The 26,890-nt window shown below is 46.1% G+C and overlaps 3 protein-coding genes across 3 annotated transcripts; 1 reads left to right on the forward strand and 2 right to left on the reverse strand.

Moving 5' to 3' along the window:
• The first annotated feature begins 5,623 nt into the window (after positions 1 to 5,623).
• LOC124661054 (serine carboxypeptidase-like 27) lies at positions 5,624 to 9,174 on the forward strand. Its single transcript, XM_047198916.1, has 9 exons — positions 5,624 to 5,978; positions 6,071 to 6,166; positions 6,278 to 6,370; positions 6,545 to 6,630; positions 6,716 to 6,976; positions 7,803 to 7,930; positions 8,010 to 8,105; positions 8,608 to 8,713; positions 8,811 to 9,174. The coding sequence occupies exons 1-9, from the start codon at positions 5,624 to 5,626 to the stop codon at positions 8,952 to 8,954; spliced, it is 1,365 nt and encodes a 454-aa protein (XP_047054872.1). The 3' UTR covers positions 8,955 to 9,174.
• A 1,225-nt stretch (positions 9,175 to 10,399) lies between these two features.
• Positions 10,400 to 11,306, reverse strand: LOC124661057 (uncharacterized protein At4g08330, chloroplastic-like). The gene is made up of 2 exons (XM_047198918.1): positions 11,117 to 11,306; positions 10,400 to 11,003 (listed from the first exon to the last, which is right to left on the reverse strand). Exons 1-2 carry the CDS (start codon positions 11,170 to 11,172, stop codon positions 10,562 to 10,564), a joined length of 498 nt encoding a protein of 165 aa, XP_047054874.1. The 5' UTR covers positions 11,173 to 11,306; the 3' UTR covers positions 10,400 to 10,561.
• Positions 11,307 to 11,748: 442 nt separating this feature from the next.
• Positions 11,749 to 15,437, reverse strand: LOC124661055. The gene is made up of 3 exons (XM_047198917.1): positions 15,093 to 15,437; positions 14,650 to 14,995; positions 11,749 to 11,999 (listed from the first exon to the last, which is right to left on the reverse strand). The coding sequence occupies exons 1-3, from the start codon at positions 15,425 to 15,427 to the stop codon at positions 11,934 to 11,936; spliced, it is 747 nt and encodes a 248-aa protein (XP_047054873.1). The 5' UTR covers positions 15,428 to 15,437; the 3' UTR covers positions 11,749 to 11,933.
• Positions 15,438 to 26,890: the final 11,453 nt, after the last annotated feature.

A 26,890-nucleotide genomic window follows, 5' to 3' on the forward strand; every position in this document is an offset into this window, starting at 1 on the left:
AAGTTGTACTACTCGAAGATCTTGATATTGATGTCTTCGGGTTTATTCTTCATTGTCGACGAGGCTTCAATTTTTTTTATCGGGTGCGCGACTAGCGCTCCCGATGGGAGTAGCCCCCGAGCCTGTAGATAAATATGAAATAGTTATGTATATGGTGTAAAAAATGCTAAGTCAAATACCGCAGGCGTCTCGGAGGAGCCGATGATTTGGATGATGACCCAGAGGAGCCGATGATTTGGATGATGGTCCAGAGGAGCCGATGATTTGGATGATGGCCCAGAGGAGCCGATGATTTGGATGATGGTCCAGAGGAGCCGATGATTTGGATGATGGCCCAGAGGAGCCGTTGATTTGGATGATGACCCAGAGGAGCCGATGATTTGGATGACGGTTCAGAGGAGCCGATGATTTGGATGATGGTCCAGAGGAGCCGATGATTTGGATGATGGCCCAGAGGAGCCGATGATTTTATCGGGTGATGGCCCGAAGTAATCATCCGTCCAGAAATAGTTGATGTGGCGGGGGCAGCTGAAACGCCACCAAAGATAATCCACGTGGCGGGTGCAGCCAAAATAATTTCACGGACAGAGATAGTCCATGCGGCAGGCGCAGCCGAAATAATTCCGCGGACAGAGATAGTCCATGCGGCAGGCGCAGCCGAAATAGTTGCGCCGTCCAAGAAAGTCCACGCGGTGCCTAGCTGACGTGACCGATGAAGAGGATGCGGTTGACATGGTTGATCCGCGGCGGGTGAGCATCCGAATATATCCAATCCACAATGTCGTGCTCACGACAGACGAGCTCCTAGTATGACGAGTGCGTGACGGTGGGTGCGGTCAGCCGAGCAGAGCAGTCGATGGACGAGCTCCCAAATATATCAAGTCCACGATACAACAAGCGAGCTCCCGAGCGTGGCGACTGTGCGTGGTGAAGCAGTCGAAACTTGTTCCGATCTGGTCCTGATGACGAGACGCGGCTATCTGATATTGTATAAGGCCCCGGCTTCCTATTTTGTTCTTCAAAATTGCTTCCCGCGTGTGTCAGATGAATTTGACTTATTGGCCGATTTGTTTCTCTCCGTTTTCTTCTTGCAAAACCGCATCAAGTAGAGGCTCCACATGAAATTTGAGCGTGTATGCGCGCAAGATGGCCTTGCCTGGCCAACATGCACTTCATCGTGTAGCCTGACCTGCTTGGCGTGTGCTGCTGCGTGGTCTACAATGACGTAGGGTGGCTCATCTGTACGTAGCTGGACATCGAAACGTCGGCTGGGCATTGCTATGCATCCTGTAGATCGATCTAAGACTGCAGCCTTGCATGAAGACATCTTCAGGCCCACTTTACTTTATCGACGTGACATGGATTTTCCTGCACGCCTGTGGTTGTTCTTTTGCTTGACTTGCTGCTGCTTTTATCGATTGAGGTAAAGGACCACCCGACACCAGGAGCACGGTGCCCTGCACGGGCAGCGAGCACTTCGTCTTGACAGGACACAAACCCTGATGAACCGATTGTCGCGACGAAGCCGCCCCCTGGTGATAACGATATTGATTGCTTTGAAGAAGACGAGTACGCCAGATGCAGCGCAGATTTCTTATTCCAGATGATGACGAAGCCGCCGTTTGCTGATGATGACGGATCCGAGGGCTTCGAAGCGCGCGGACCATATGCGATCCGAATGCTGTTGATGAAGATGGATCCCGCCCGGATGACAAAATCCAGTCGCCGCGATTCCCACAGACGGCGCCAATTGACGAGGCGGTTCCTCGGGAATGCCCACCATGAGGGGCTTGGGTTTTAGAGAAAGGCGACGACGAAGGTTCCGGGAGCGAGGCGGTACACGACGTACCCAGGTTCACGTCCCCACGGTGGAGGATCGCTATGTCCTGCTAGCAATCCAGTATATGAAAATATGGGTACAGGGGGCCGCCATAGGCGGAGTAGTTGTATCTAGTCTAGTTCTAGTTCGCGGGTTGCGATGTCTAGACGTGTCGTCTCTATGATCTATGTTTCTGAATATGTCCCCTAAGGGGTGCCCCTGCCTGGCTTTATATATCAGCCAAGCTAGGATTTACAAGAGTCCTAGTAGGATTCGTGTTGAAGTCTTCTTTCCTTGTAGTACAAGTTGAGGCGCGTGCAGGTCCAGCTCGTCGAGTCCTTGTGCTGGTCCAGCTTCATAGTTTGCACCAAGGTATGGCAATGTCGAGTACCCGAAGGGTTATGCCCACGTCAGTAGGTCTTGTATTGCTAGTCTTGTGCAGCAAGTTTCACTCAATGTCGGTATTGTACTAGGCTCCATAGGCCTTCCTCGGGTGAAGCTTACAAATCATACTCCCCAGTCTTTCATGAACTTGCTAGACATTCACGCAAATCTCCCACACTGTTTACCATCAGTGTTGCTCATATATGTGTGTTCCTTCAGATTGCCTTGTAGGACATCCTGTTTGCTCAGTAAGAGCGCACATCTCAACATGACTTACTATAGCTATGAGAGAGTTGCATCTGCATCAGAGTGGGACTACTAAAAGTTTCTCTTAACTTAGTTGCTTTGGTTTGTTTTCCTAGGTCCTAATTCACGCGATCTCCGATCTCATAGGCCGGGTTATTCTCGGCATATGGGTCTCAAACGCATCTCCCTAGATGCAATGTATATCCAATTTGGTGATAGTCCTTTTGCATACTGATAGTGTTTGATACAAGCCACCCAACACCTAGGGTACGGAGGCACATGCGGAGCCAGTAGGGGGTCGAGGATGGTCGACCGAACCGGCTCAGTTCGAGGCAAAAAGAAAACAGGCCCCGATCGAGTCGTGCCCCGAGTGATCGAGTCGTGCATCCCTGAGAGACCCCGCCCCCAAATCCCTCGCCGACTCGCTCTGCCTCCCCCTCCCCACGCCTCCTGGACGCCACCACGCCACGCCTCCTCTCCCGCTAGTCAACGCCCCACCCCTTCTGTCTGCCGCCACGCTAGGCTGCAGGCAGCGCTCCATCCCGCCAACCGCCAGGTCTTGCCCGTTTGCCCCACCACTCCGTGTGTCTGCCCTCCCTACTCCAATGGACGCCAACGAGGAAGCTGAGTGGATTCAAGTGGAGGAGGAAGAAGCATCGGCACTGGCTCTAGCTCAGCAAGAAAAATATGCAAAAGGCTTGAGAAAGAGGGCACACCAACAACAACATCAGCAGGTTGATTTCCCGGGCATGACTTGGGTACGATCTACCATTATATAGGATCTATGAGATCATTTATTTTTGAAAAGGCAAGACATGTTCAAATATTCTAAAAAAAATTGACAATACACATCTATGTTACATATGGAGAGCAAGAATTTGCAGCTTCAAATTCGACCTACACTTAGAGAACCAACAAGGATAAATTTGGGTGTGAATAGTATTCACCCAAAACTGACACTATTCATTGTAAAATTTGTCTTTTTTGTTTCTCTAATTGTAGGTCGAATTTGAAGCAAAAATTTCTTGGACTTGTAGAAACAACCCATAGGTATGTTGTATAGAAGTTTCAAATTTTTTCACAATTTTTAAATATGATTTTTATGTGTAGATCCTAGGATCTCACCCAAAGTAGAGATCCTATACCAGTCTCCCCCTTGATTTCCCCTTTTACTTCAAATGTCAGTTTTATTTTCTAGTGACTAGGTCTAGTGACTGGTAGTGTGTAAGAGATTGCTGAAGATTAATTTCAATTTCAATGTTATAGGATAATGAACAAGCTATGTTGACAAAGAGATATTTGCAAAAAATGATGACAAGAAGGTTATGCTACGTTTCCTCGACAGTTTCGACTTACCAAATTGATACAACTTAATGGTACATACTATCTTGTGAAATTGTAGCTTTATTTTGTATATTCTAATTATTTTTAGTCATTTTGTAGTTATACTTGATGAAATATGCAAATTGAACCGACATGGACCCGCTTTTTTTTTTTTTGAAACTTTCACCGGGGAAAAACTCCCCACCTAAATATATTGATTCAAAAGATCATTACAAGACCAGGCTCCTGTCTACCCACAGGGATTGACATTGATCAGGATATATAGTTTGATGGCATACTGTACGGAGGGCATACTGATTCACTGTTTGATGGCATCCGAGATCCGCCGGTCAGCGCGTAGAACTAGTTCAGTTGAGCTTATATCATGCCACACACGGCGACGCTGAAGAGCATGCTGGTATGTCGACACGTCGCTACCTGCACCAAACTTCGCATAGGGCCTGCACGCACGTAGGCCACATCATTTCATCTCTCAACGACACACGCACCCACCCACATGACATGAGGTTCGTTGGGCGCTGTAGACAGAAGAGCTCAACGTGAGTGAGAGAGAGGCAGACAGTGCGCTAGAAAAGATGGAAGCCTATAAAGAACAATGCGCGCGTAAACGTGAGCGCTTTCCCCCAAGCAATCTCTGCTTTCTGTTCTGCGTGTGTGTGCGGTGCAATCATGCGGCAGTCAGCATGTTATTCTTTTCGGGAGCCTCCGACGCTGCAGTGTACTACCGCTCGCCATCATCACAGCGTCTCCAAAGCCCTTTTGCTGATCACAGTGGCGGCAGATTCCTACTGCCTACTGCCGTCCACCCTGGGTTCCGCGTCAACCGGCTCTGGTTTATCCACTCCAAGTCCAGCGGGTCTCGGACTGTCCATGTCGAATCCATGTCGGCCGAGCACCATAAGAGAGACGGTGGTTAACGACACGGGAACGAGCACAGCTCACTGCCGCGCCCGTGTCGCGGCGGTCCGGCCGCCGCCCCTGTCCTTCACGCGTGAACGAGCATGACGGCCACCGCTAGCTGCCGCGGCGAACAGCGGATAGATGCGTTTCCCGAACGAATTATTATTCGCCGCTGGCTGCCGCGCGCCACCACCTCCCGTTTTCCCTCCAACCCCATGTGCCCATTCCAGCTTCGTCTACCTCCGGTCACACAAACCCAGGCTCGCCGCCACTATACTATTGCCGACGGACGGGCCACTTTCCGCGTCGTTGCGCCGCTAACCACGCAACGCAATGCCCACCGATCTGTAGCAGCAGCAGCACGAAGCGCACCTAATTTAGTCTTGAAATCCACTCAGCCTGCCAAGTACACGATCTGATTCTCACTTTCTCCTTCGCGCCTGAGCTGTACTACTCTACTTCTGCTAGTCAATCATCGCATCACGCGGAGAAAATCCTGGCACATTTTCATCTTCCCCGTACCCACCGCGCGCCTCGGTGGGGCGCGCCGGTCAGAGGGAATGAGAATGTGAGATCGGCCGCCCGCCACCACCATTCCTTCAGCTAGCGCTTCCGTCGAGGGGACCCAGCGCAGCCAGCCGAGGTCCCTTGACCTGAGCTGTCGCTGGCGTAAGGATCGAAAACCAAATCCCCTGCTCGCAGCTGAAATCCATGCAAGCAACCCCGACTTCTTGGTGCCGGCACGGGAATTTCTTATAGCTCCTCGCCCGCTGTCAGTCTCCACTCTCCAGTGGCTGCTGCACAGGACGCTTTGCGTACTGAGCAAGCGCAAGCAAGCTCAGCTCAGCTCAGGCTCCGCTACTAGTGTGCCGCTGCGCGCGCAGGAGCCAGCTCCACCCACTGGAGCTTGCTCTGTCTGTCGGGTCCCCAATGGCGCGCAAGGCCGCGGCTTTACTCACGCTGCTGCTGTCAGCGGCAGCGGTGGCGGCCGCCGTCGCCGACCAGGAGAGCGACCGGATCCGGCAGCTGCCCGGGCAGCCGCCCAATGTGGCCTTCTCGCAGTACTCCGGCTACGTCACGGTCAACCAGGCCCGCGGCCGCGCGCTCTTCTACTGGCTCGTCGAGGCGGAGCCGGCGGCCGGGCCCATCGCGCCGCTCGTCCTCTGGCTCAACGGCGGGCCAGGCTGTTCCTCCGTCGGCTACGGGGCGTCCGAGGAGGTCGGCCCGTTCCGCATCAGGCCGGACGGGAAGACGCTCTACCTCAACCCCAATTCCTGGAACAAAGGTGCGTCTTCTTCAGCTCCAACTCCAGTCAGTGTATCATCGGAAGTGGCCCATTTTTTCTTGTGAGTGTGTTAATCTTGCTTGTGGTTGCAGCGGCCAATTTGCTCTTCCTGGAATCGCCGGCCGGCGTGGGCTTCTCCTACTCCAACACGTCGGTGGATCTGTACACCGCGGGGGATGCCAAGACTGGTAACTGCTCACTGATTCTTGACCATTTTCGTGCAAAGCCGTCCGGTGACACTGATTCTTCAGAATTCCGGTACCAACTTCCTGTCCTTTGGTGTTATTTTTGTCTTCTAGCACTGGATTCCTACGCTTTTCTGGTGAATTGGTTGGAGAGATTCCCACAGTACAAGTACAGGGAGTTCTACATTGCTGGAGAGAGCTATGCAGGTATATATTGTATTCTGTAAAGGCTTGTTTTAAATGCAAGAATTTTGTAAGAAATATTACTTGAATTGGTGAAAACCCCCCTTGTTCCAAACGGGGCCTGAATTTTGAATTTGCTGTTCTGGCGTTTTTGCCAAAAGGAAGACTCAAGCTATATGGCATGTGTGATATTTGCAGGTCATTATGTTCCGCAACTAGCGAAGATCATATACGAAAAGAACAAGGGCATTCAGAACCCAATACTTAACCTCAAAGGATTCGTGGTGAGTATTTGAAATCTACGTTTTGATTGTACAAGTTTCATTCCGTATGATAGTTTCTAAAAACATACTATTCCTGATCATGAAGGTGGGGAATGCGGTTACGGACGACTACCACGACTATCTTGGCACATTTGAGTACTGGTGGAGCCATGGTCTGATCTCTGATAGCACTTACCACAACTTGAAGGCGACGTGCATTTTTGATTCCGCAACGCACCCTTCTCCTGAATGTGCCAAGAACCTGAATCTGGCTAGTGCCGAAGAAGGCAATATTGATCCTTACAGTCTCTATACAAAGCCCTGCAATAACACAGCCTCTCTGAAACTTGGCCTCGGAGGACGCTATGTAAGTATTTTACCTTCTAAATCTTGAAAACTGATCCTGCTGTAACTTTGTTAGTTCCAGTTGTTACATCAAAATGCAATGGTACGGTATTGTTATAACTAGTTGCTTACAAGATAATTGGAGTATGGATTCTACGAGCAGGCAGCGGTGCAATGTCGAACACAAAATGTTAGTTAAACATCAGTGTGTTAAACATGGCACTGCTATGTTACTTTGACACATGATGTCTTGTAGTAAATGCATATAAACCTAGAGAACATGAAACTGGGTAGACGGTCGAGATTGATTTACTGTCACCCCAATGGTTCACCATTATTTTAGGCTGGATAATGAGCAAGTAGTTCAGTCTCAACTCTCAAGGTGGTTCTCAGCAGTGGTGGTTAAGAAATAGTGAAGTATAAATTGCTAGTGTTCCAATAAATAGGAACCAAAAATTAGAAAATCACTAAAAGTGAAGTAATGGGTGAAATACACTCTGTTAAGGAAATTAACATTTTGGTGATGACTACTTCCAGTTAGATGGTTTTGCATTTTCTTTCAGAGGGTTCCATTTGGGTGCTCTTGTACAGAGTGCATTCATGCACCTGTGGCCATTAACACTGCTTGAATTTGGGTATTGTATCAAGTAGAAGATCGATATGTATCTTAACATGAAAGGTCATGCTATGAAATTTGCTACAGTAACTTCAATCACTCTAGAACTATTTGCTCCATTTTCGCTTCTTATTTGTTTACCTAGAATTGCTATTTTCCACTTGGTTGAATGGGTGAATGTACATAACTACATATTTTTTTATTATATTGTTTAAATTTACTTTATATACAGCCTTGGTTGTCTAGAGCTTATGATCCTTGCACGGAAAGATATTCAAATATCTACTACAATCTACCAGAAGTGCAGATGGCGTTACACGCTAACACTACTGGAATTCAATACCCTTGGCAAACTTGCAGGTTTTTATTATTTTGACTGAAAAATACATTTTGAAGTACTGTCCTTTATTTTAAGTACTCATTTACCTATTTGTTGCAGTGATATTGTCGGCCCGTACTGGGCGGATTCCCCCAAATCTATGCTTCCTATTTACCATGAGTTAATTGCAGCTGGTATGAAGATATGGGTTTTCAGGTAAGCGCCAGAAGGCCCAGCACTTGCTTATTTGAGATCTCCTATATTTTGCATGACAGAGCCGTCTCCTATAATTTACTTTATATACAGCCTTGCTTCCTATTTACCATGAAACATGTCTAAAATTTGTCTAAATTCGAATGCATCTAGACACTAAATAGTAGATAGATACATCTGAATTTTGACAAATCACAGACAAGTTTCATGAGATGGAGGGAGTACATCGTTTAGGCAGCTTAACATGGAGACTGTCTTGTTTCATCTTTATGTGTTATGTTCGACTAACTGCGGTATATTAGTACCATCTTATATTGTTGTCGACCTATTGTACAAGTGAAGATCTTCTCCAAACATTTTTTGACTATTGCCCCTTCAGGGAAGGAAGAGGAATGAAAATTCCTTTTTACCACATTCTGAAATGATTTCTGGTTGCTGCAAAATAATCTATCGTATGATCATGACCTAGGATAATGAGTGACCATGCATTTTACTTTTTTCACAGTGGGGATACTGATGCAGTAGTTCCTGTAACTGCAACAAGATACTCGATAAGTGCTCTGAAGCTACCAACGCTGATGAATTGGTACCCTTGGTATGACCACGGAAAGGTCGGTTTACTAAAAGGCTTATCACTAAATTGAGAAAGTTATGGCTGAGAAAGAACTGTTTGAAGTATGATATTGAGTACTCCTCTTTGTTTTGCAGGTTGGGGGTTGGAGTCAGGTTTACAAAGGACTAACCCTCGTCACCGTAGCAGGTGCAGGGCATGAGGTGCCTCTGCACCGGCCTCGACAAGCGTTAATAATATTCAGACATTTCCTGAAGGACACACCATTGCCAGCTCAATAGCCACTTGAAGCGAAGTGATAGCGTAAAACGACGAAAGTAATATTAGATGTTTTTTTTTACAACATTCTTTTTTTCCGTTTGATTTGATAATCACACCATGGTATTCAGTTATCCCTATTGAACTGTATGTATGTTTCATAGAAAATAGGGAAACCTGACATTTGTATTGTTGCAACTATAGAGCTCCTTGTATATGATAACGATAGAGATTGTTTGAGCAGTGCCAGTTTCCAGATTTACTAATTGCACAGAAAGAGAATAACTGGCCTTTTGCGTGTCCATGTTTTTGGATTAGAAGATGTTGTTTTTAGTCTGATGATGACCCTCACCATGGCATCAAACTGAGGTGCTGATTGCATGGACTTGCCTGGAGCTCTGACTGCAAACCTTCATGCTATGCTCCGTTCCCAATTTACAGCGAGTTAGCTGCAAAGAAGAACTGACGTTGATAAGCACAAGTGCACAGCTAAGGTTAACCTTAGGACATTGTTTTTTCAAGTCAACTTATTTTTTCGATAAAGGGAATATATTAATATCAAAAGATACCAATTACACCCAGCCTCTGCAACAACGCACCACCCTAATGGCACTACGGATGCACACAGCCAAAAAAAGAAAAGAAAACTAAGAAACAAAAGTCCCGCTACAAGTATCTCGGGCCTAACAACAAGAATACATCCACCGCCAAGACAACACCCGAAATACGGACTCTCCAAAAACGACGCCTTCAAGAAGGGAACAAGTGCTCTAACACCGTCGTCGCCCGATCCAAGATCTTAGGTTTTCACCCCGAAGATAGCCCCCGCTCTCAAAACAATGCCTCCAACAAGATCATTGCCGAGCACAACCAAGCTAAGGCCAGACCTTGGGTTTTCACCCTGAAAGGTAGGACTCTGAATTTCACCTGTGTTGTCGCCCCCACTTCCATACCGCTGTTGTGAAGCCCGGAACACCAAGCCAATTTCATCTCACCACCAAGATCTGACCACCATCGCTCTTCCACCAATCTTGACTTTCATGACCTTCTCCGCCAGCACCATGGAAAGAAAAACAAGCTCCATGATATTAACAGCCAGCAGAGCTTCGAAGCGCTCCCTCTGAAACCAAACGGTCAGATAAAAAACATGGGTGCGCTCGACCGATAACACCCAATTCAGCAATCTTCAGGCATTGATCGCACAATGAATTTCGCCGGCAGGGTCTTCCGGAACACGACAATCCAGCAAGCTCGATGAGAAGAAGCATCCGAACGATCTTCAAGTCAACTTATTAAAATGGTGTTGAAAAATAATTGAATATATATTATTAGCTGACCATGGAAAACCAAACAGACTCCACAACTTGGATGTCCACATAGAATTTCATGTCAGTAACTGGTGTCCATGGACAGGAAAAACCACACAGAAATTAAGCCGTTGATACAAGGTGAGTCAAAACTGTAACCATATGGTGATTGGTGAACTTCATTACAAAACACAGACACTGTAGGATCCAATTTACATACGGAGTACATCAAGCTCTTCTAGTCTACTAAGTACTAATACAGAGAAACAAAATTCAGCAACAGTCCTCGCGGTATACACTGCCAGAGTCAATTCGCAACGCCGTCATAGGGAGAAGGGGACAGCGGTGAAATCGTCCGACGAGGGCTGCAGCGCGCTGATCCTGATCACGTAGCTCCTCCTTCTGGACGCGCCGCCGCCGCTGTCACCTGAGCTGGTGCGCAGGTCGTCGTCGGAGCCGCCACCGCACGCGGAGGGAGTGCTGCCGTCGTCGTCCTGTTGGTATGCGGCGCCGATGCGGCCGCCGCACTTGCGGCAGAGCAGGCGGGCCCTCCTCCTGAAGAGGCCCCATGACCATGACCAGGAGCGGCCCGGGCGGAGGTAGGGCGCGCAGGTGACCTCGTCGGCCAGCGTGAAGCGGGACTCGTCGACGGCGTGGAAGGCGACGACGCCCTTCCTGATCTGCTTGCCGTACTTGGAGTAGCCGATGGTGGCCGTGTCCCGCGCCGAGGAGCTCAGGTTCAGCGCGTAGCCGCAGTAGCCGCAGCTGTGCCAAGTCAGGGAGGGAGCACAACATATGTCAGTTCCCTGATGCAAAGATCGATCACAACAGGCAGGCGACGGGAACTGAAGAAGCGTCGGTGGAACTGGAGTTGGAACCTGTAGGTGACGTCCTGGACGGAGGAGTAGCTGTCGAGCGACTGGGACCTCACCATGGACGACGATGGGTCGGCGGCGTTCGAGAGCTTCTTCGCCGGGGCGTCCGCTTTACCTTTGGCCGATCAGAGTGGGGAGAGTGGAGCGAGTGGGGGACGGGGAGAAAAGGACTAAAAAGAGCGGTTGATTGTTCGGTGTCTAGTCAGGCAGTCGGAGACGGAGGAATTTGGGCAGCGTCCGGCGCCTCCCGTCCCGTGTCGCCACCTCGCGCGTCGTGCGCTTTAATAAAGTCGTTCGGTATTAATTGGTAATCGGCATGGGTGCTGTGTTTGCTTGCTGTGACCAACAAAGCACCCGACGCTGCTGCGACGGCGGCGGCCGGCCCGGGTACAGACGTGTTGGTGTCGAGGGGAGCTGCATATCGTGCCAGCCAAGCGTGATGGAGGGACAACCGGCGGCCACATAACTTTCTCCCTGTATTGAAACCTGCGGGTGGTCGGCTGGTGGCCTCCGTGTCAATGGCGGCCGCGCGCCATGTGGTGCCGTGTGGCTTGCGCCAATCGGCCGTGCGTCGCTCCAGTTTTGGACAGGCGCAGGCGCGCAGCGCAATTCGAGCTTCGAGCAACAAAACAGACTGAAGAAGCAGCAGACTAACAAGATGCCAGACATACGTGGGTTGTAACTTGTACTCACATTACTGTATTACACTGTACTCATTAGAATACGTGGCTTATTACATTTACATACGGGCCATGTGGTCACGAACACGACCTGTGGGCGCGCCCGGTGCACTCGACTCCATCTTCGTGCCTGGGCCATTTCAGTCCTCGATCACAAAGGTTACACCATCCTGCTTCTCGAAATAGTGCGTGGTGTGATCCACAACCTGCGAATATTTGCAGAGGAAGCATCAGATTAGAACTGTAGCGCATCCAAGCGAAGCAAAAAGCCTCAGATTAAGCTCAAGATTGCAACGATTGCAACTCAACTAGTAACATCTAACATCTAACTCAAGCCCAATACTGGTAGTGGAATTTTAAAGTAGCACAGCTTCGCATCATCACATCCTGGACGATTTGAGACGGTGCACCTCCAGTTGATGTGTACAAATAACTTCTGATAAAAGAGGGGATAGATACCAAGCAAACTTGGCAGATCAACTACATAGTCGAATCTTTTTAGCACGTAATATTGTGTTTGGTCTGAATAAGATGGAGCTACTTTACAGATTAGGTGAGCACCAGTTCTATTAAAAAAAACTGCACTCCATGAAGCCATCAACTCTACATACATTATTCAATCTAGGAGAGACACGTTGGTTACCGTCAGAATAGAACGGTAGCGCATCCAAGCGAAGCAACTGCCTCGGATTAAGTTCAAGATTACAACGAATGTAACTCAACTAGTAACATCAAACTCAAGCGCAGTACTGGCAGCGGAGTTGTAAAGTGGCATGGTTTTGCAAGCTTCACATCATGGAAGATTTGAGATGGTCCGCTACCAGTTGATCAACTACACGGTCGAATCTTTTTAGCACATAATACTGAGTTTGGTCTAAATAAGATCGAGTTATTTTATAGATTAGGTGAGCACCAGTTCTATTAAAAAAAAAAAAAACTGGGCTCCATGTAGCTATCAACTCTACATACATTATTCAATCTAGGAGAGACAAGTTGGTTACCAATTCCAGCTGAACAATAATAATGCACTTGTACAAGAGTTTTATCAGGATTCCGACTCTGGATACACTAGCAGTTAGGTCAGGCTGAGCTCACAATAATAATTCACTTAAGACAATTACCGCTATACACAGCAGTAGCATATGGACTAAGTGAAAGCTTTATAGACATGTAACAATTAAGAAACACAAACTGAAGTCAGAAATAAAAAAGAACCAAGTTAATTCACTAGATAGACAACATATCAAGTTTTCTGTTGAGGTGGTTGCCGATTCAGCTATGAGTTTTGACAACATACCAAGTTGATTCATCAGATAGACAACATACCAAGTTAATTCACTACTCAGCTGGCATACATATATACATATAGTATGAGAGACCAAGATTATGCACAGCAGCACGGGGTGAGCGAAACAGTAAAGTGGTGCCTAAAAGACATGTAGACTGCTTAGTGAAATACTAGTATAAAATTACAAACTCATGATGAAGTGCCTGGCAGACATTCTAAATTTGCTATAAGCCAATTAACTTAGTTTTGCAAAGTGTAAAAAATGCACAAAAAATGCAAACATCATGGCTTGGGAAGTGGTGAAAGAGCATGTTAAGATAAAGCTTGGGACACAGTGCTATGACGAATGGCTCACCATTGCCTTCCAACTGGGCTCCAGCTCCAGTACTGTAAGATCCCAGCAGAAGATTGATGTGTTTTCTGTGGGCGTTCGGAAGAAGTGGACCAAATCTTCTTATTCTGTCCATTTGCTAGGACGGTTTGGGATGCAGTGAAAGAGCATGTTCAGATAGCTCAGAAGGGGTTCCTCTTCGGATATGAAACAGTGGATTTTCGAGTTCGTGGATAGAGTGTCTCCTATACAGGTGACCACAATGGTGGTCACGTGCTGGCACCAATTGGACACACAAGAAAAGATGCCAGAAACTGACATGACCGGCTGCAACCAGTGCGGATAGCTAGCAAGATCACGGCATTTGTGTACAACATAGTACGGTACTGCTTCAAAACCTCGGCAGCTAACAGGTGTGATTCCTCCTTCCGTCCACGTTGGACTCCACCACCTGCTGGTCTGGTTTGCAAGAACGCAGAAGCCGCTGTGTTCAAGGCCGATAATCGAATGGGCTTGGGTGTTGTGGTGCGTGACCACTCAGGTACCCTCAAACAAGCTTGCAGAGAATGGATATATGGCATTATCTCCCCTGAACTTTCAGAGGCTACGCGGTTCGGAGAACTCTTGTGTTCACAAGGGATCATGGCTTCAGACACATTATACTGCCACCAGATTGTCTCTCCGACTCAGAAGATTTCAGCCCCAGCGAGGAATCGATCTCTTGTAGGCTCTGTGATGGGTGATATCAAACGTCTCGCCTCAGAGTTTTCTGTTTGTTCATTCAAACATGTTGGACGCAAGGTGAATGCGCGGCGCATACCTTTTTAGCTCGTAGTAGCGAGCCTTCTATTTGTAATACTATTTCTTTTGATGTTATTCCGGAGTGCATCGGGGAAATACTTTGTAATGATGTTGTTTAATCAATAAAGCGCCACAATTCTCTCCAAAAAAAATGCAAACATGATGAACTGTTTCACGAAACCTCATAGAAGCTATTCTAGAAGAAACTCTTATCTTAGTGTTGTGGTTTTGAACTTTTAATGACATGTTACAATCAAATGCACAATGCAGTGCACTACTGCTGCTAAAGATCACCGCTGATACATCTGCTCTACGAAGCAATTGAGATTCTCTAACTTAATGACACTACTACATATATAGGAAGACACATGAACTGAATAAGTTCAATTTTATAACTTAAACGCGGTAATGAATTATTCGATAACACAACACTTACATTGGTGTCGCTGAGCTCGAGGTTATAGAAATCCACGGCGTGTGCCTTGAACAGCGGCCCGGCGTGCCAGGTGCCCGTGTGCAGCTTGAGGAACTTCGGACCGGAGACCCGGAAGACGCAGACCTCGGCCGGATCGGGAGGCAGGTAGAAATGCCCAGCGCGCGACTGCACGGGGCTCCTGCCGCCACGGGCACTCTGTTCCGCCGCCCTGTCCACGACGGAAGGCTTGGCGACGCCGAGGTACCAGTCCTGGCCGCCGATGGAGCCGAGGCACTGCGTCACGCCGGCGTGGTGCGTGATTGTGGAGAACTTGAGCGGCTTGCTCTCCAGTCTCATGATGTAGAACCTGCCAAGGCGGAGGTCACGATCTTCAGTTTAGCCCAGGTAGCAGAGGATTGGTTGGCTGGGGCTGGTTCGTGCGGAATCTAGAGAGGGTGCGTGACCTGGGGATGCCGCGGGTGAGGTCGAGCTGGGCGTCGTGGGGCCCGAACTGGTCGCCGTCCGGGGAGGCGGCGATGACCTGCCCGAACGGCGCGAAGGACTCCGGCGTGGCCTCCACGGCCCGCAGCGTCAGCACCGTCTGCTCGTCCCGCTTGGCTTCCATCGTCCGCGGCGCCGACGAGGCGGCTTCGGCGCGCACGGCTACGGCTCTGCCGCCGCTCTTGCTGGTGGCGCGAGGAGGGAGAGGTGGAGGGGCTGGGGAAGGAGTGGTGGCCGTGCTGCGGCGGCAGGAATGGCCGAGGCTGCACGCGCGGCCCAGGCCCAGCGCCTGCTGCATCCCGCTCGCGTCCTCAGTCGGCTCGGTCGGTCCCCTCGGGTCCGTATACTCGTAGCCTGACTGAGAGGCCGACCGGGCGACGGGTGTCTGGTAGTGATAGTGCTACGAAGCTGTGCGGTGTGGGTGCACCGGTGCATCGTACGTCGCTCGGGGGCCTCGTCAGGGAGACGAGTGAGGATGCTTGCCACCCGAGCTCTCCGGCGGTAACCTGAACGATGGCTTCTCGCCGGCCCTGCGACGAGGGCCACTCCCATTCGGTGCGACGGCGGCGCCGAACGACGAGGTGATGAACGAGATGATCAACTCTGGCTCCATGGTCGCCGCTGCGAGCCCGGGTTCTTTACGCAAGAGGAGGCGAGGGCGACGACAACTGTCGCGGCGCGCAACGAATGGGTGAAGGATGTGGCCGACGGAAGTCAAGTCGTCGAAGAAGAAGAAGAGGAAGAACCAACTGAAGCCGGGGTAGCCGACGCCAACCTGCCGAAGGGAAAGAAGAAGAGGAAGAAGGACTCGCCGTCGGCCGAACCGCGGATCAAATGGACGGGGAGGGAAGAGGAGTGCCTCGCCGAAGCTTGGATGACCGTGTCCATAAACGGCATAACCGGGGCGAATCAGTCGTACGACACGTATTGGCTTCGAGTGAAGCAGGCGTTCGACGAGCGCAAGCTCATCGATCCCTATGTCAACAAGACGATCATGAACCGGGGAGACAAGTGTTGGGCCGACGCGAGGACGCACGCCGCCGGGAGGGACGATAAGTTCGACGGCAGGTGGAGGGAGATGCTCGCCAACCAAGGCGCCCGGATCGCCCTGCTGAAGACGACGGCCGCGGCGAAGAAGAGGAACACAAACTTGGCGTTTCTGATGGGCGGCAACACAGCCCTGATGGACGAGGAGACGAGGATTTGGTACGAGGGCCATCGCATCGACATCCTCCGACCCACTCCGGCCAGTGCTTCGTCCTCACCGTCTACGAAGTCGACTGCGGCCGCAGCGACATCGGCCGCCGCTTCGACCACGGCGTGTAAGGAAACTGGGCTGTCAGACACCGCCGTGACAGACGGGACTGCCGACGCCCCTGTTTCAGTGTAATTTCCCTCCGATCGTCGATCTGTGGCTGATCCTTTTGCCGATCTGGACGTATTTGTAGCGGGACTACGTTTTGTTTGAATTTCGTCTTTGTCCGCCGAACACCGGGTGGACGAATGGAAATATGGTTCTCCCCACGAATTAATTTCCCCCAATCCGACGATTGTTTCGTCCGGATTTCGGTGTGGGGAGGCCAAACGAGTGGAGATGCTCTTAGCTTCTTTTTTTTAAAAAAAAATAAGTCTACTGATCTAAAATTAATAAAAATTATAATTTGATCTTTAGATCACCTAGCGGAGAATACAGACACTAGTGCGAACCAAAAGCGTGCCGTCATCGCTCCTCTATCACCGGAGGCGAGCAAAGTTTATCGCAGTAAACTTTGTTGTAGTAGATAAATGAGAAGTCGTCGTGGTAAGGCTCGAAAGGATCAGCTTACCAGAGCATCAACCATTGCCAAATACGATCCATAGATGAAAACGAAAACCGACTGAATCCTAAAAGACCTGCATCTTTTCGATGAAAGGAAATATATTAATATCAAACCGTAATGATAAAGGCATGTCTATAAGGTGATAATCCGATTTTGCTAATTCCCAGCTAGCTGAGATTTATATTACTGCTTAGTCAAGTTAATTACCCACCCAACCTTGCCCCAATTGAAACCCATGACACAAACCATAAAAGAGGGAGATTTAGAGGGTCGGCCAACCTAGCTCGTTGGAGGAAGGAACTTAGGGTTGGGGGTGCCGGGTGGAGGTCGCCGCTGCCGGGTGATGTCCGCAAGTGCATATAGTGTATGTAGCTAATTTTGAAAAATAAATAGAGAGAAGAGACAGCATGAACTATGTAAAGGACTTGAAACTCAATAAGATAACACGTTCTCAGGGAGTTGAAGACTCACCACTAGCATAGTATGAAATCTTTCATTAGGATATTATAAGCCATTGTAGTGTGTACACGATGAAATCACACATAAATGTGCACTTAGTAGCACTAACATATGCCACTCATAATGACCACTAGTTCCCCTAACCATTGGCTGGAATCCTAAGTAATTAAGGGTTCCCTATGGTTATAGATATTAACTCTTGGATTATACATAGTTGGTGCAGGCGGTGGATGATGCCATGTACTTACCTCACATGTTCCTTCAACTACATACAAATGTTGTTTTCCCCCCAATGCCCCAAAGGCAAATATTATGTGCTCGACAACACATAACATCATTGAAGAAGGCCACCACACATATATTTCAAAAGAAGACAAACACAAATCTTTATTTCATTTTATAATGTTGCTAGGGTTTCGTTATTTCTCCCAAAAATAGAAATACTCACACATGAAGAAAAATAACATCATCATGATTATATGAGTGGAATATGAGGGATAGAATGAATACAAGTGAAAAATCCACAATGGGGTTTAGGATTACAACAAGATAAGTGAAGATGATGAAGGTGATGATGATGATGATGAAGATTGATGCCAAAGCCTCCAAGATCCAAGCAACGGCGGCGGTGGATTCCCTCTACGAGTTTGCACTCTAGATCCTTTTCGGATGTGAGGTTTCATTGTTCTACTGTGTCTCTAAGTCTCACATCTCCGATCTATTGCATGGGGTAAAATTATTTGGTGGGACGAAGCTACTGACATATGGTACGGTCACGCTACATGGACGGGCATGACCGTATCATTGATCATTAAATCATTTGTTAGCTTCTTTTTAGGATTTCTCTCTTTGGCTTGACCCCCAGAACGAGTTGAGACATTGAGGATCCAAACAACCAGAAAGGAAAAAAACATAGAAAGGAAAAGGAAAATACGCCGCCACAATAATTGACCACTCCTAGCAGCTGGACCTAAACCACCACCAAATACAACACCCTGATTACAAAAAAGGTTATCCAAAAGGGACGCATCCGGGAAGGAAACAAATGAACAACGCGGCAGCGCTATCGCGACCAATCAAATATTGTAGGTTTTCACATTAGAGGAAACCTAAAATTTCTTATTAATGCCTTCAACAAGGATGGCATTGACAGGGACTGCAATGATGGCCAGATCTTAGCTTTTCACCTTAGATATTGAAACTTAGTACTCGAAGAGCACCACCAAAACTGAAGTTTCCAAGTGATGTCGCTCCTACTCACCAAGGTCGCCGCTGCAAAGCATCAATCACTACGCTTGCATGCATATGCACGATCCAGACATCCTACAGCCGTGCCCGCACAACGGCAAGTGAAGCAATATCTCCATCGTCTCAAGACTCCGTCTTTGACAATACCTTGAGATCTTCCAATCATAGTCGTCTTGACTTTCCCCACCTCTGCCAACACCATGGAAATCACAAACATTGACATGTCCCATGGAGTTAACGAGAAGCAAAGCTTCGCAACACATCCCCTTGAAACCCCACAGGATGAAAATTGTGGTTCGGGGCCCTAGTGCCTAGGGCCGCCGCCCCAACTCCTTAACTCCACCGGCTTCGCCGCGTCGTTCGGGGCGACGTGCCACCGCATCCGAAGGGCTCCGCATGAACACCGCACGAGAAGAGAAGGTCGACCAGGCGGCTTTTGCCTGCCGACATCCTCTAACAACATGATGGGGGGGTGGGGGGGGGGGAGAAGGTTGTAGAAACAGCGGCTGCTAGAGTTTCTGCCACGTCCAACCAATCCTTAGTAGTCTGCACTACCTGCACAAAGTGCAACCAGATGCGGCAGTATGTTGCTACTTTGCAGCTTCGGAAAATCCGATGATTGGTGACAGTGTAGGCTATAGCGCACCCATCAGATACCTCTCACGATGACCGGCCGATTGGGAGAGGTTGTTGCACCAAAAGTCCCATTAGCACTGTCCTGAAACATTGCCACATGGCACATGCCATACTAGACTTTTGTTCGCTGCCGAAAGCCAGAAACGAAGGAAGAAAAATATCAGGTACCCCTTTCGCTTTCGCTTTCGCTCTAGTTTGCCAAAGAATCTACCACCGTGCAAATGTTACGAAAGAAACGTTTGGCGCGTCGAAAAGTTGGCGAAACCCACCTTGCCTCACTCGAAGAGGTAGGTGCGGCTGTGTTGCGGTGCTGCCGAACTGATGACAGCCATTTTCCTCCTCTGGTGCCTTCTTTTCCAGATCTGAGGTGCCAGTGCAGACCAATCTGTAAACGTAACCATGGAAAGCTGCTAAACAAACTAGAGCATCTTCTCATGCTTTTAGCGTGGACACTAGGTACTACAGTAGTACGAGCTAAGCTAACAAACACATAATCAAAGAATACATATATATATATACTCTAATCTGAACTGCTGAATTTGATGGTAAATTACTTCACTGGCATGAATTAGGTGGTAAATTCAATTTCGCTCCAGTGGATAAACTTTGCAGGATTTTTTGTGTGGAGACAGCTCAACGACCATCGTGTATCCTGACAGCCTTTTGCACTCATCCAGAGTGTGACGTCAAGACTGTTTTATCAGTTTTAAATTCTAAAGCAACCGCTCGAAAAAAAAATCTAAAGCAGCCCATCCAGCTACCATTGGCCGGATAACGTAGACAAGCAGGAGACGTCGAGTGATGACAAGAGGAGACGTCTACTGTTTTATCAGTTTCTTAAGCCCAAGTTTACTAAACTGGACTTATTATGCTATTGCAGAATTTGGAACATGCCACGCACCAAAGTTTACTTGGATAACGTCTCCACAACATGCAACATCCCTCCACCGTTTACTACGACATGGTAGTTGGTCAATATTTCACACCCTTATGTTTTTCCCTTTGTAGGCGAGCAGGCCTGGGACGGGGCACATGGATGCTCGCCATAGGCCTCTAGAAGCTAGGGGTCCGGATAAAGAATTGTTTGTATGATCATATTAATGTAATTTCTAATTTTGAGTTTCAAGATTTAAGAGATGGCTCAAGCTATGGCTTATCATGCCTCAACTCCGACTTCTCTTAAAAAATGCTCTAGAAATTTGAATCACTTCTCCCAGTGCCACGATTTATGTCTAGCCTCCCTAAATGTGCAGAACAACGCTGGTCCTCGCCTTCCCGACGTTATGAGTAGTTATTAGTGGAGACTAACGACACAATCAAGTAACTATACTATTCTGCAAGTAGCTCTCCTCTCATTCACACAGTTATATTTTCCCCAATCATACATGTAAGTTTGAGATCCCGTATATTTCATCATCTTATTAATTGAGTATCAAATATGTCTATTCTTGTAATCACTTTTTTGCCTAGGCATAAAAATCAGTTACTCCCATATTTTTTATGTAATTAATTGTAGAGGTACATATGTATACACACATGTATAAAGGAGCTATTTTTAGAAATAAGTATTTGGTATATAGTTCGCCCGATAAGTATTTGTTGGCGCCTGATTCATGTCTGACGGAGATAACTCAATTAGCTATAGTTCCCTGCAAAACAACACAATCAAAATACTGAATAACTCACAAATGCATCTATACTCACAGAATGTCCCCTTATACAAATGACAGTAGCCGAGATAGATATCATGGTGTTCAGATATAAATGAAGGCTGAGAAAACTGAAACAATACTGATAACAAAGTATTGCAAAACTGTGAGCGCTGAGGAAATATAAATGGAATGAACTAATTAGGATTAAGTGAAAAGAATGCTAATAAGATGGACTCGTTGATTAAAAAGCTGTTGAAAATGAAAATTGATAAACTGATGAAATCAAGATCTATGAGAGACCTGAGAGATTGAGATAAACTGACAGATCAAACTGGACAGACCCTAGGTTTCATACCGTAATGGAATAGAGATGCAAATTCAAGGCAGTGAATAAATTTGCAATGCATACATACGGAGCAGCTATCAACATGCACAGAGACAAGCTGCCTGCCCTGCATAAGCAAGTGGTACAGACTAAGGATCCTACACCTGGTCCAGGCCGTTGGCCTCCGGGAGCATACGCTACTCTGCTCCGCCAACCCACACTTGCCTAATTCAATCCTTGAATATGCAGAACAAAACTGCCTAACAGCCAAAATCGACCACTCCAACTACATCCGCCACACTCCCTCCAACTACAAAGTAGCAACTAACATCCGATCCAACCTCAAACCATCGAAACGCTGGAAAAGTACACACATAGAATACAAATCTGGCTCATGCTCATAGGCTACATACCACCCATCCAACGCCAACACACACGAATCTGCGCAAAAAAGAGCACGAGAGGAAGAAGGAAGAGTGATACCCATCTTTCCGGCCATGCACGTACCTTCCGCGCTCGCAAATCGCCGACCTCTTCCCGTTTGACGGGGAGGATCCGAGCCGCGACTCTCCCCATCGCTGCTAGCGCCGGTTGCGGGGTCACATCGCTGTCCATCGGCGCTCTCCCTGTCTCGAGAAGCACCGCTCCTTGGACGCCGGCCGAGCAGTATGCGGTGTCGCCGTAGCCTTCTCCCGTTCTCCGCCATATGAGAAACTTAAACACTGACAAAACAAACTGCAAAACTGAAACACTGACAAAAATGACAAAAATTTACTAAACAGAAAGACTTATAGGTGAAAGAGTAGACTGAACTAATAAGAAAAAAGTACTGAAAGTAATACAACAAGCTGTATAGTGGGCCAAACTAAACTGAAGACATGATCGATAAACCGAAGACATGACCGATAAAATTTACTAAACCGATGAAAGACTAAAAAGATGAAAAACTGAATGACCGAGAGACAAGTGACCGCAAGGAATATAGGGAGCCCGGGAATGCAAACCGAAACACCGAGGCAATGATGGGAATGCAAACTGACTTTTTCCAATAATTGAGAATACTAAGGAAAAACTGAGACGGAGAAAACTGAGAAAACTGTCTTAATGACAAACTGAAGAAATTATAAACTAAAGGCTGAAACAAAACTGAAGAAATTCTAAAACTGAGAATGAAGAAAGACTGACTTACTGACAAACTGAGAGATTAAAACTGAGAATAAGAAACTACTAAGAAAACTGTCAATAATGAAGACAGAAGAAACTGAAAAACTGAGAAAGAACTGACAGACATAGGAAAGAAACTGAGCCACTAAATTACAGAAGGAAATCTATACTGAGAAACTGAGAAAATTAATGAGATAACAAGAAAATCTGAACAGAGAAACTGAGGGAGTGAGAAAATAAACTGACAAACTAAAACTGAAAAAATGCAAAGGGGCTAAACAGATATACTGAAGAAAATCTAAACAGAGAAATTTAACTGACTTACTGACTAACTGAAGAAATTATAAAGTAAAGGCTGAAACTAAACTGACTTACTGACAAACTTAAACTGAAGATAATCTATTGTGTGCTCTAATATAATTTATTGTATGCTTTACTGATAATCTGTTCTACATAATTTTCTGCAGATAATCAATGCTGCCAGCGGGATGACAGACGCTCATTATCAATTTGATGAATCAATGTCATTACGAGTACAAACAATAAACAAAAATTAGAAAACATTTATATTATTTCATGAGAATTATGTATGCATAAAAACTAAATCTTCAAAATTCTTGCAGCAAGGATTCTCATACTTGGCTTTATTAAATGGAGATATTGAAGTGAACTACTCATCAAAAACGACAAATATGCAGGTGCTACAAGGAAATAAAGACATTATTATCTATATAAATCATGTTCCAAAAATGACAAAACAATTGCTTGCTTAACTAAAAATGTTACTACAGGGACACACATTCTTGGATGATGAAGGAACATCTGAGAGAGCAACAAATCCAGGCATGCAAAACAGCAATGAGCATGACGAAACTGAAGACAAACCATGGGAATCAAGCTTCTTTCACGACATGCAACTCGATGAGGTACAAGAATATCTTTAAAATAGTATATAGTATCAGTAAAAATAGGTACAACAAAAAATAAACACTGGTGGACATACTTTCGTTTCTAGGTTTTCGATCAAGTCAATGAACAAGATGGGACAAATAAACAGGACTTTGACAATTCATGCAATCTCGAAGGAAAGAAGGCTACCAATGGTGAAGGTGACGATGCAAAAATACATGATTCTGAGAGATCAAGTCAAAATGGAGAAGAACAAAACAAAAACATCACTGAGGAAGATGTGGAGAGATTCCTAGAGAATGATGAGCAAGGAACAGATCAAAATAATGAAAAAGAAACTGAAAAAGGTTGTTCAACAATAATAGAAGACCTAATGCCAGTGAAGGGGATGGAATTCAAATCAAGGGACGAGGCACACAATTACTTGAACATGTATTCTTATGCTGCTGGATTTTCTATAGCTGTGGTCTCAGTGTATCGCACAACAAGCAAGAAGAGAAATAATGAGATAACAAGGGTGACAAGAAATGCGAGAAACATGGACACAACACAGATGCTGAAAATGAACAGGTGGTGGCACAGAGACAAACAACGGTGTTTGTAAGGACTGATTGCAAGGTGGAGATGGTAATCAATGAGAAAAGGGGGGTTTGGATAATAACTAACCTCAAGCTTGATCACAATCATCCTCTTGAGCCAGGTGGTAGGTTCTTCCGGTCACATGTCTACATGACAAAAGAGGAGAAATCAATAATAAGACATATGAAGCAATGTAACATTCCAACAAGGAATATTGTTTCAGCTCTTAGCACACATGAGAGGCGGAATGGAGCAGCTTCCATACAACAAGCGCAAAGTCTGTAACTATGCATCAAGTGTGACCAGGGAACTAAAACACAATGATCTCCAGGAGGTACTGACATGGTTCAACAAAAAACAAGCTGAAGAACCTGGTTTTTACTACTCTCTCGACCTAGATGGAGAGAATAAGGTTAGAAGCATTTTCTGGTCGGATGCAAGGGCGAGGCAGTACTATGATCTATATGGAGATTGCATATGTTTTGACACTACATTCTTGACAAACAAATACAACTTGCCCTTTGCTCCATTTGTTGGCATATCACCACATGGAAAAACTTATTTGTTTGCTTGTGCATTCATCATAAATGAACAAGCAAATACATTTGAATGGTTGTTCAGACAGTTTCTAACAGCTATGGGTGGCAGACAGCCTCAATCAGTTATGACTGATCAGTGTAGGTCCATGGGCAGTGCGATTAAGCTTGTTTTCCCAAAAGCAACACACAGAAATTGTTTGTTCCATGTGAAGAAAAATTGCGATGACAAAAATGGACCAACATTTGCAGAGAATGAAGGTTTGTATGAGGAAATGCAAGACATTATTGATAACTCATTGACAGAACATGAATTTGAAACATTATGGCCACAAATGATTGAGAAGCACAATGTTGCAGGCGTGAAAGTATTTGATGACATGTGGACCAACAGAAAGAAGTATGTCCCAGTATACTTCAAAACAAAATTTTTCCCATTTATCCAGACAACAGCTAGAAGTGAAGCAACGAATGCCTTGTTCAAAAAAGGAGTAGGTGCACAGTTTAGCATGACGAGCTTCCTAAGAGAGTATCAGAGAATAATGGACACGATACATGCAAATGAAGATGAGTTGGACAACAAGGTTGAAAACAAGAAAGTCCTACCAACTAAATTCTTGACAAAGTACTACATAGAAAGACAAGCTCATGACCTATACAACCTTGCAATTTTCAGAAAGTTCCAACACACACTCAAGGATGTTACAAGACTTCATGTTCGAGAGCAGGAAAAAGACAAAGTTTTTGTCTTGTTCCAGGCAAGCAATTGTGAAATAAAAGAGTACAGGCAGAGAAACTACATAGTGCTAGTAAACTTACCGAAAGAGGAATACTCATGCGTCTCGCTCGCAAGTTTGAGAAGGACGGCATTTTGTGCTCTCATATTCTAAAAGTTATGCTGCACCTTGAAGTGGAAAAAATTCCAGAAAAATACATCCTTGAAAGATGGCGAAAGAAGAGCAAAAAAGTTAACTACAGACTTCCTGCGCCAGAAGAAATAGACAACAATTGTCTAAGGTACAGCTTATTAACAAGAATCCTGACGCAGACAGCATCAAAAGGATCTAAAAGCAGAGAAAAATGCCAATATCTGATACAGGAAGCAAAAAGAATAGAAGAACATATGGATGCAATGGACGAGTATCCGAAGACACCGGAGAAACACATCAAACGAGATCATGCCACATCAACAAGAACAGTCTCAAACTTGTTCAATGCATCACTGTGTGATGGTTCAAGTGCAACAATAGATATACTTGACCCTGACCATGCTCACACGAGAGGACGCCCAAGGATGCTCACAATAAAAGAGAAGATAAAGCAGAACAAGTTGTACAAATGCTCACATTGTGGCAGTGGTGAACACACTTTCAAAAACTGTACAAACAAGCATCTTGTTTTCAATTTGCCAAAAACAAAAAGGAACAGGAAATCGAAAGCTACAGGTGCAGGTAAAAAAATATAGTGCTACCAGATCAAACTCTGAAAAAATAGAATTACCAAACTAAACCTTATGTTTGATTGCAGGGACAAATTCTCCAGCCAAGAAATCAGCAAAGAAGGGGAGGAAAACAAGAGATCAAGTTCAAGCCACTAAAGAAGCTCAAGTTCAAATGATCCCCAGCACATACAGCGGAGAAGCATCTACAATAACTATGACCACATGTAGCGGAGAAGTAACTCAGGAGACTCAAGATCATTTGATCCCAACACACATGTAGCAGAGCAAACACTCAGGAGACTCGGGAAACTATTATGTACTGTATGGAAAGTGGAAACTATATGTATGATCCAAAAATGATATACTGCATTTGCACTATATGTATGATGTACTGAATGGAAATTATATGTATGACCATTTTGGGTGCTTGTTTACTACAGTAAAATGCGCACTAAAGAAATAAGTTTCCTATGTATTTTTCTACAAATGGTTATAAAGTAACATGAAGGAACAAGTTTTCATGATGTACTTGCATATTCATCGTTTCTCCCCGAAAAATGGCTTGCCCCCACACATTGATGTACTACCTATACTTATTACACAAAGGCTGTTTCACTAAACCGAGACATACTCAAAGTACCAAACTAAAAACTAAAATTTCAGAAACTAAAGAACATCCCCGGCATGGTAATTCATTTACAAGCAAAATGACAGGAAAGGAAAAAGTGACCATGTACGAGCAGAGAGTACATGCAGCAACCTCGTTCAAAAAAAGAAAGAAAAGGGAAGAACGCGAAAAAGCACAATCTGGTAAAACAAAAAAAGGAAGAAAATATGAATAGATCAACTGAAATAAACAATAGATTGATTAGGGGTCCTCCTCCTTTATCCGGGCTTGGAACCGGCTATCCAATATAGAGAAGCAAAAAAATGATGGATAGGCGGAGTTACCCCGGATTACCCCATACGCAAAAAAAAAACTAAAAAATACC

This window comes from Lolium rigidum, chromosome 6, assembly GCF_022539505.1.
Source record: "Lolium rigidum isolate FL_2022 chromosome 6, APGP_CSIRO_Lrig_0.1, whole genome shotgun sequence".
NCBI lineage: Eukaryota > Viridiplantae > Streptophyta > Magnoliopsida > Poales > Poaceae > Lolium > Lolium rigidum.

Bases quoted from the DNA above. Each gene is read 5' to 3' on its own strand.
- LOC124661057 (XM_047198918.1), bottom strand. From the start codon at position 11,172: ATGGTGAGGTCCCAGTCGCTCGACAGCTACTCCTCCGTCCAGGACGTC. The intron at 11,004-11,116 runs GTTCCAACTCCA...GACTTGGCACAG, and splicing joins GTCCAGGACGTCACCTACAG to CTGCGGCTACTGCGGCTACG.
- LOC124661055 (XM_047198917.1), bottom strand. From the start codon at position 15,427: ATGCAGCAGGCGCTGGGCCTGGGCCGCGCGTGCAGCCTCGGCCATTCC. The intron at 14,996-15,092 runs GTCACGCACCCT...CCGCCTTGGCAG, and splicing joins CTCACCCGCGGCATCCCCAG to GTTCTACATCATGAGACTGG. The intron at 12,000-14,649 runs GTAAGTGTTGTG...AAATATTCGCAG, and splicing joins TCGAGCTCAGCGACACCAAT to GTTGTGGATCACACCACGCA.
- LOC124661054 (XM_047198916.1), top strand. From the start codon at position 5,624: ATGGCGCGCAAGGCCGCGGCTTTACTCACGCTGCTGCTGTCAGCGGCA. The intron at 6,167-6,277 runs GTAACTGCTCAC...TTTGTCTTCTAG, and splicing joins CGCGGGGGATGCCAAGACTG to CACTGGATTCCTACGCTTTT. The intron at 6,977-7,802 runs GTAAGTATTTTA...CTTTATATACAG, and splicing joins TTGGCCTCGGAGGACGCTAT to CCTTGGTTGTCTAGAGCTTA.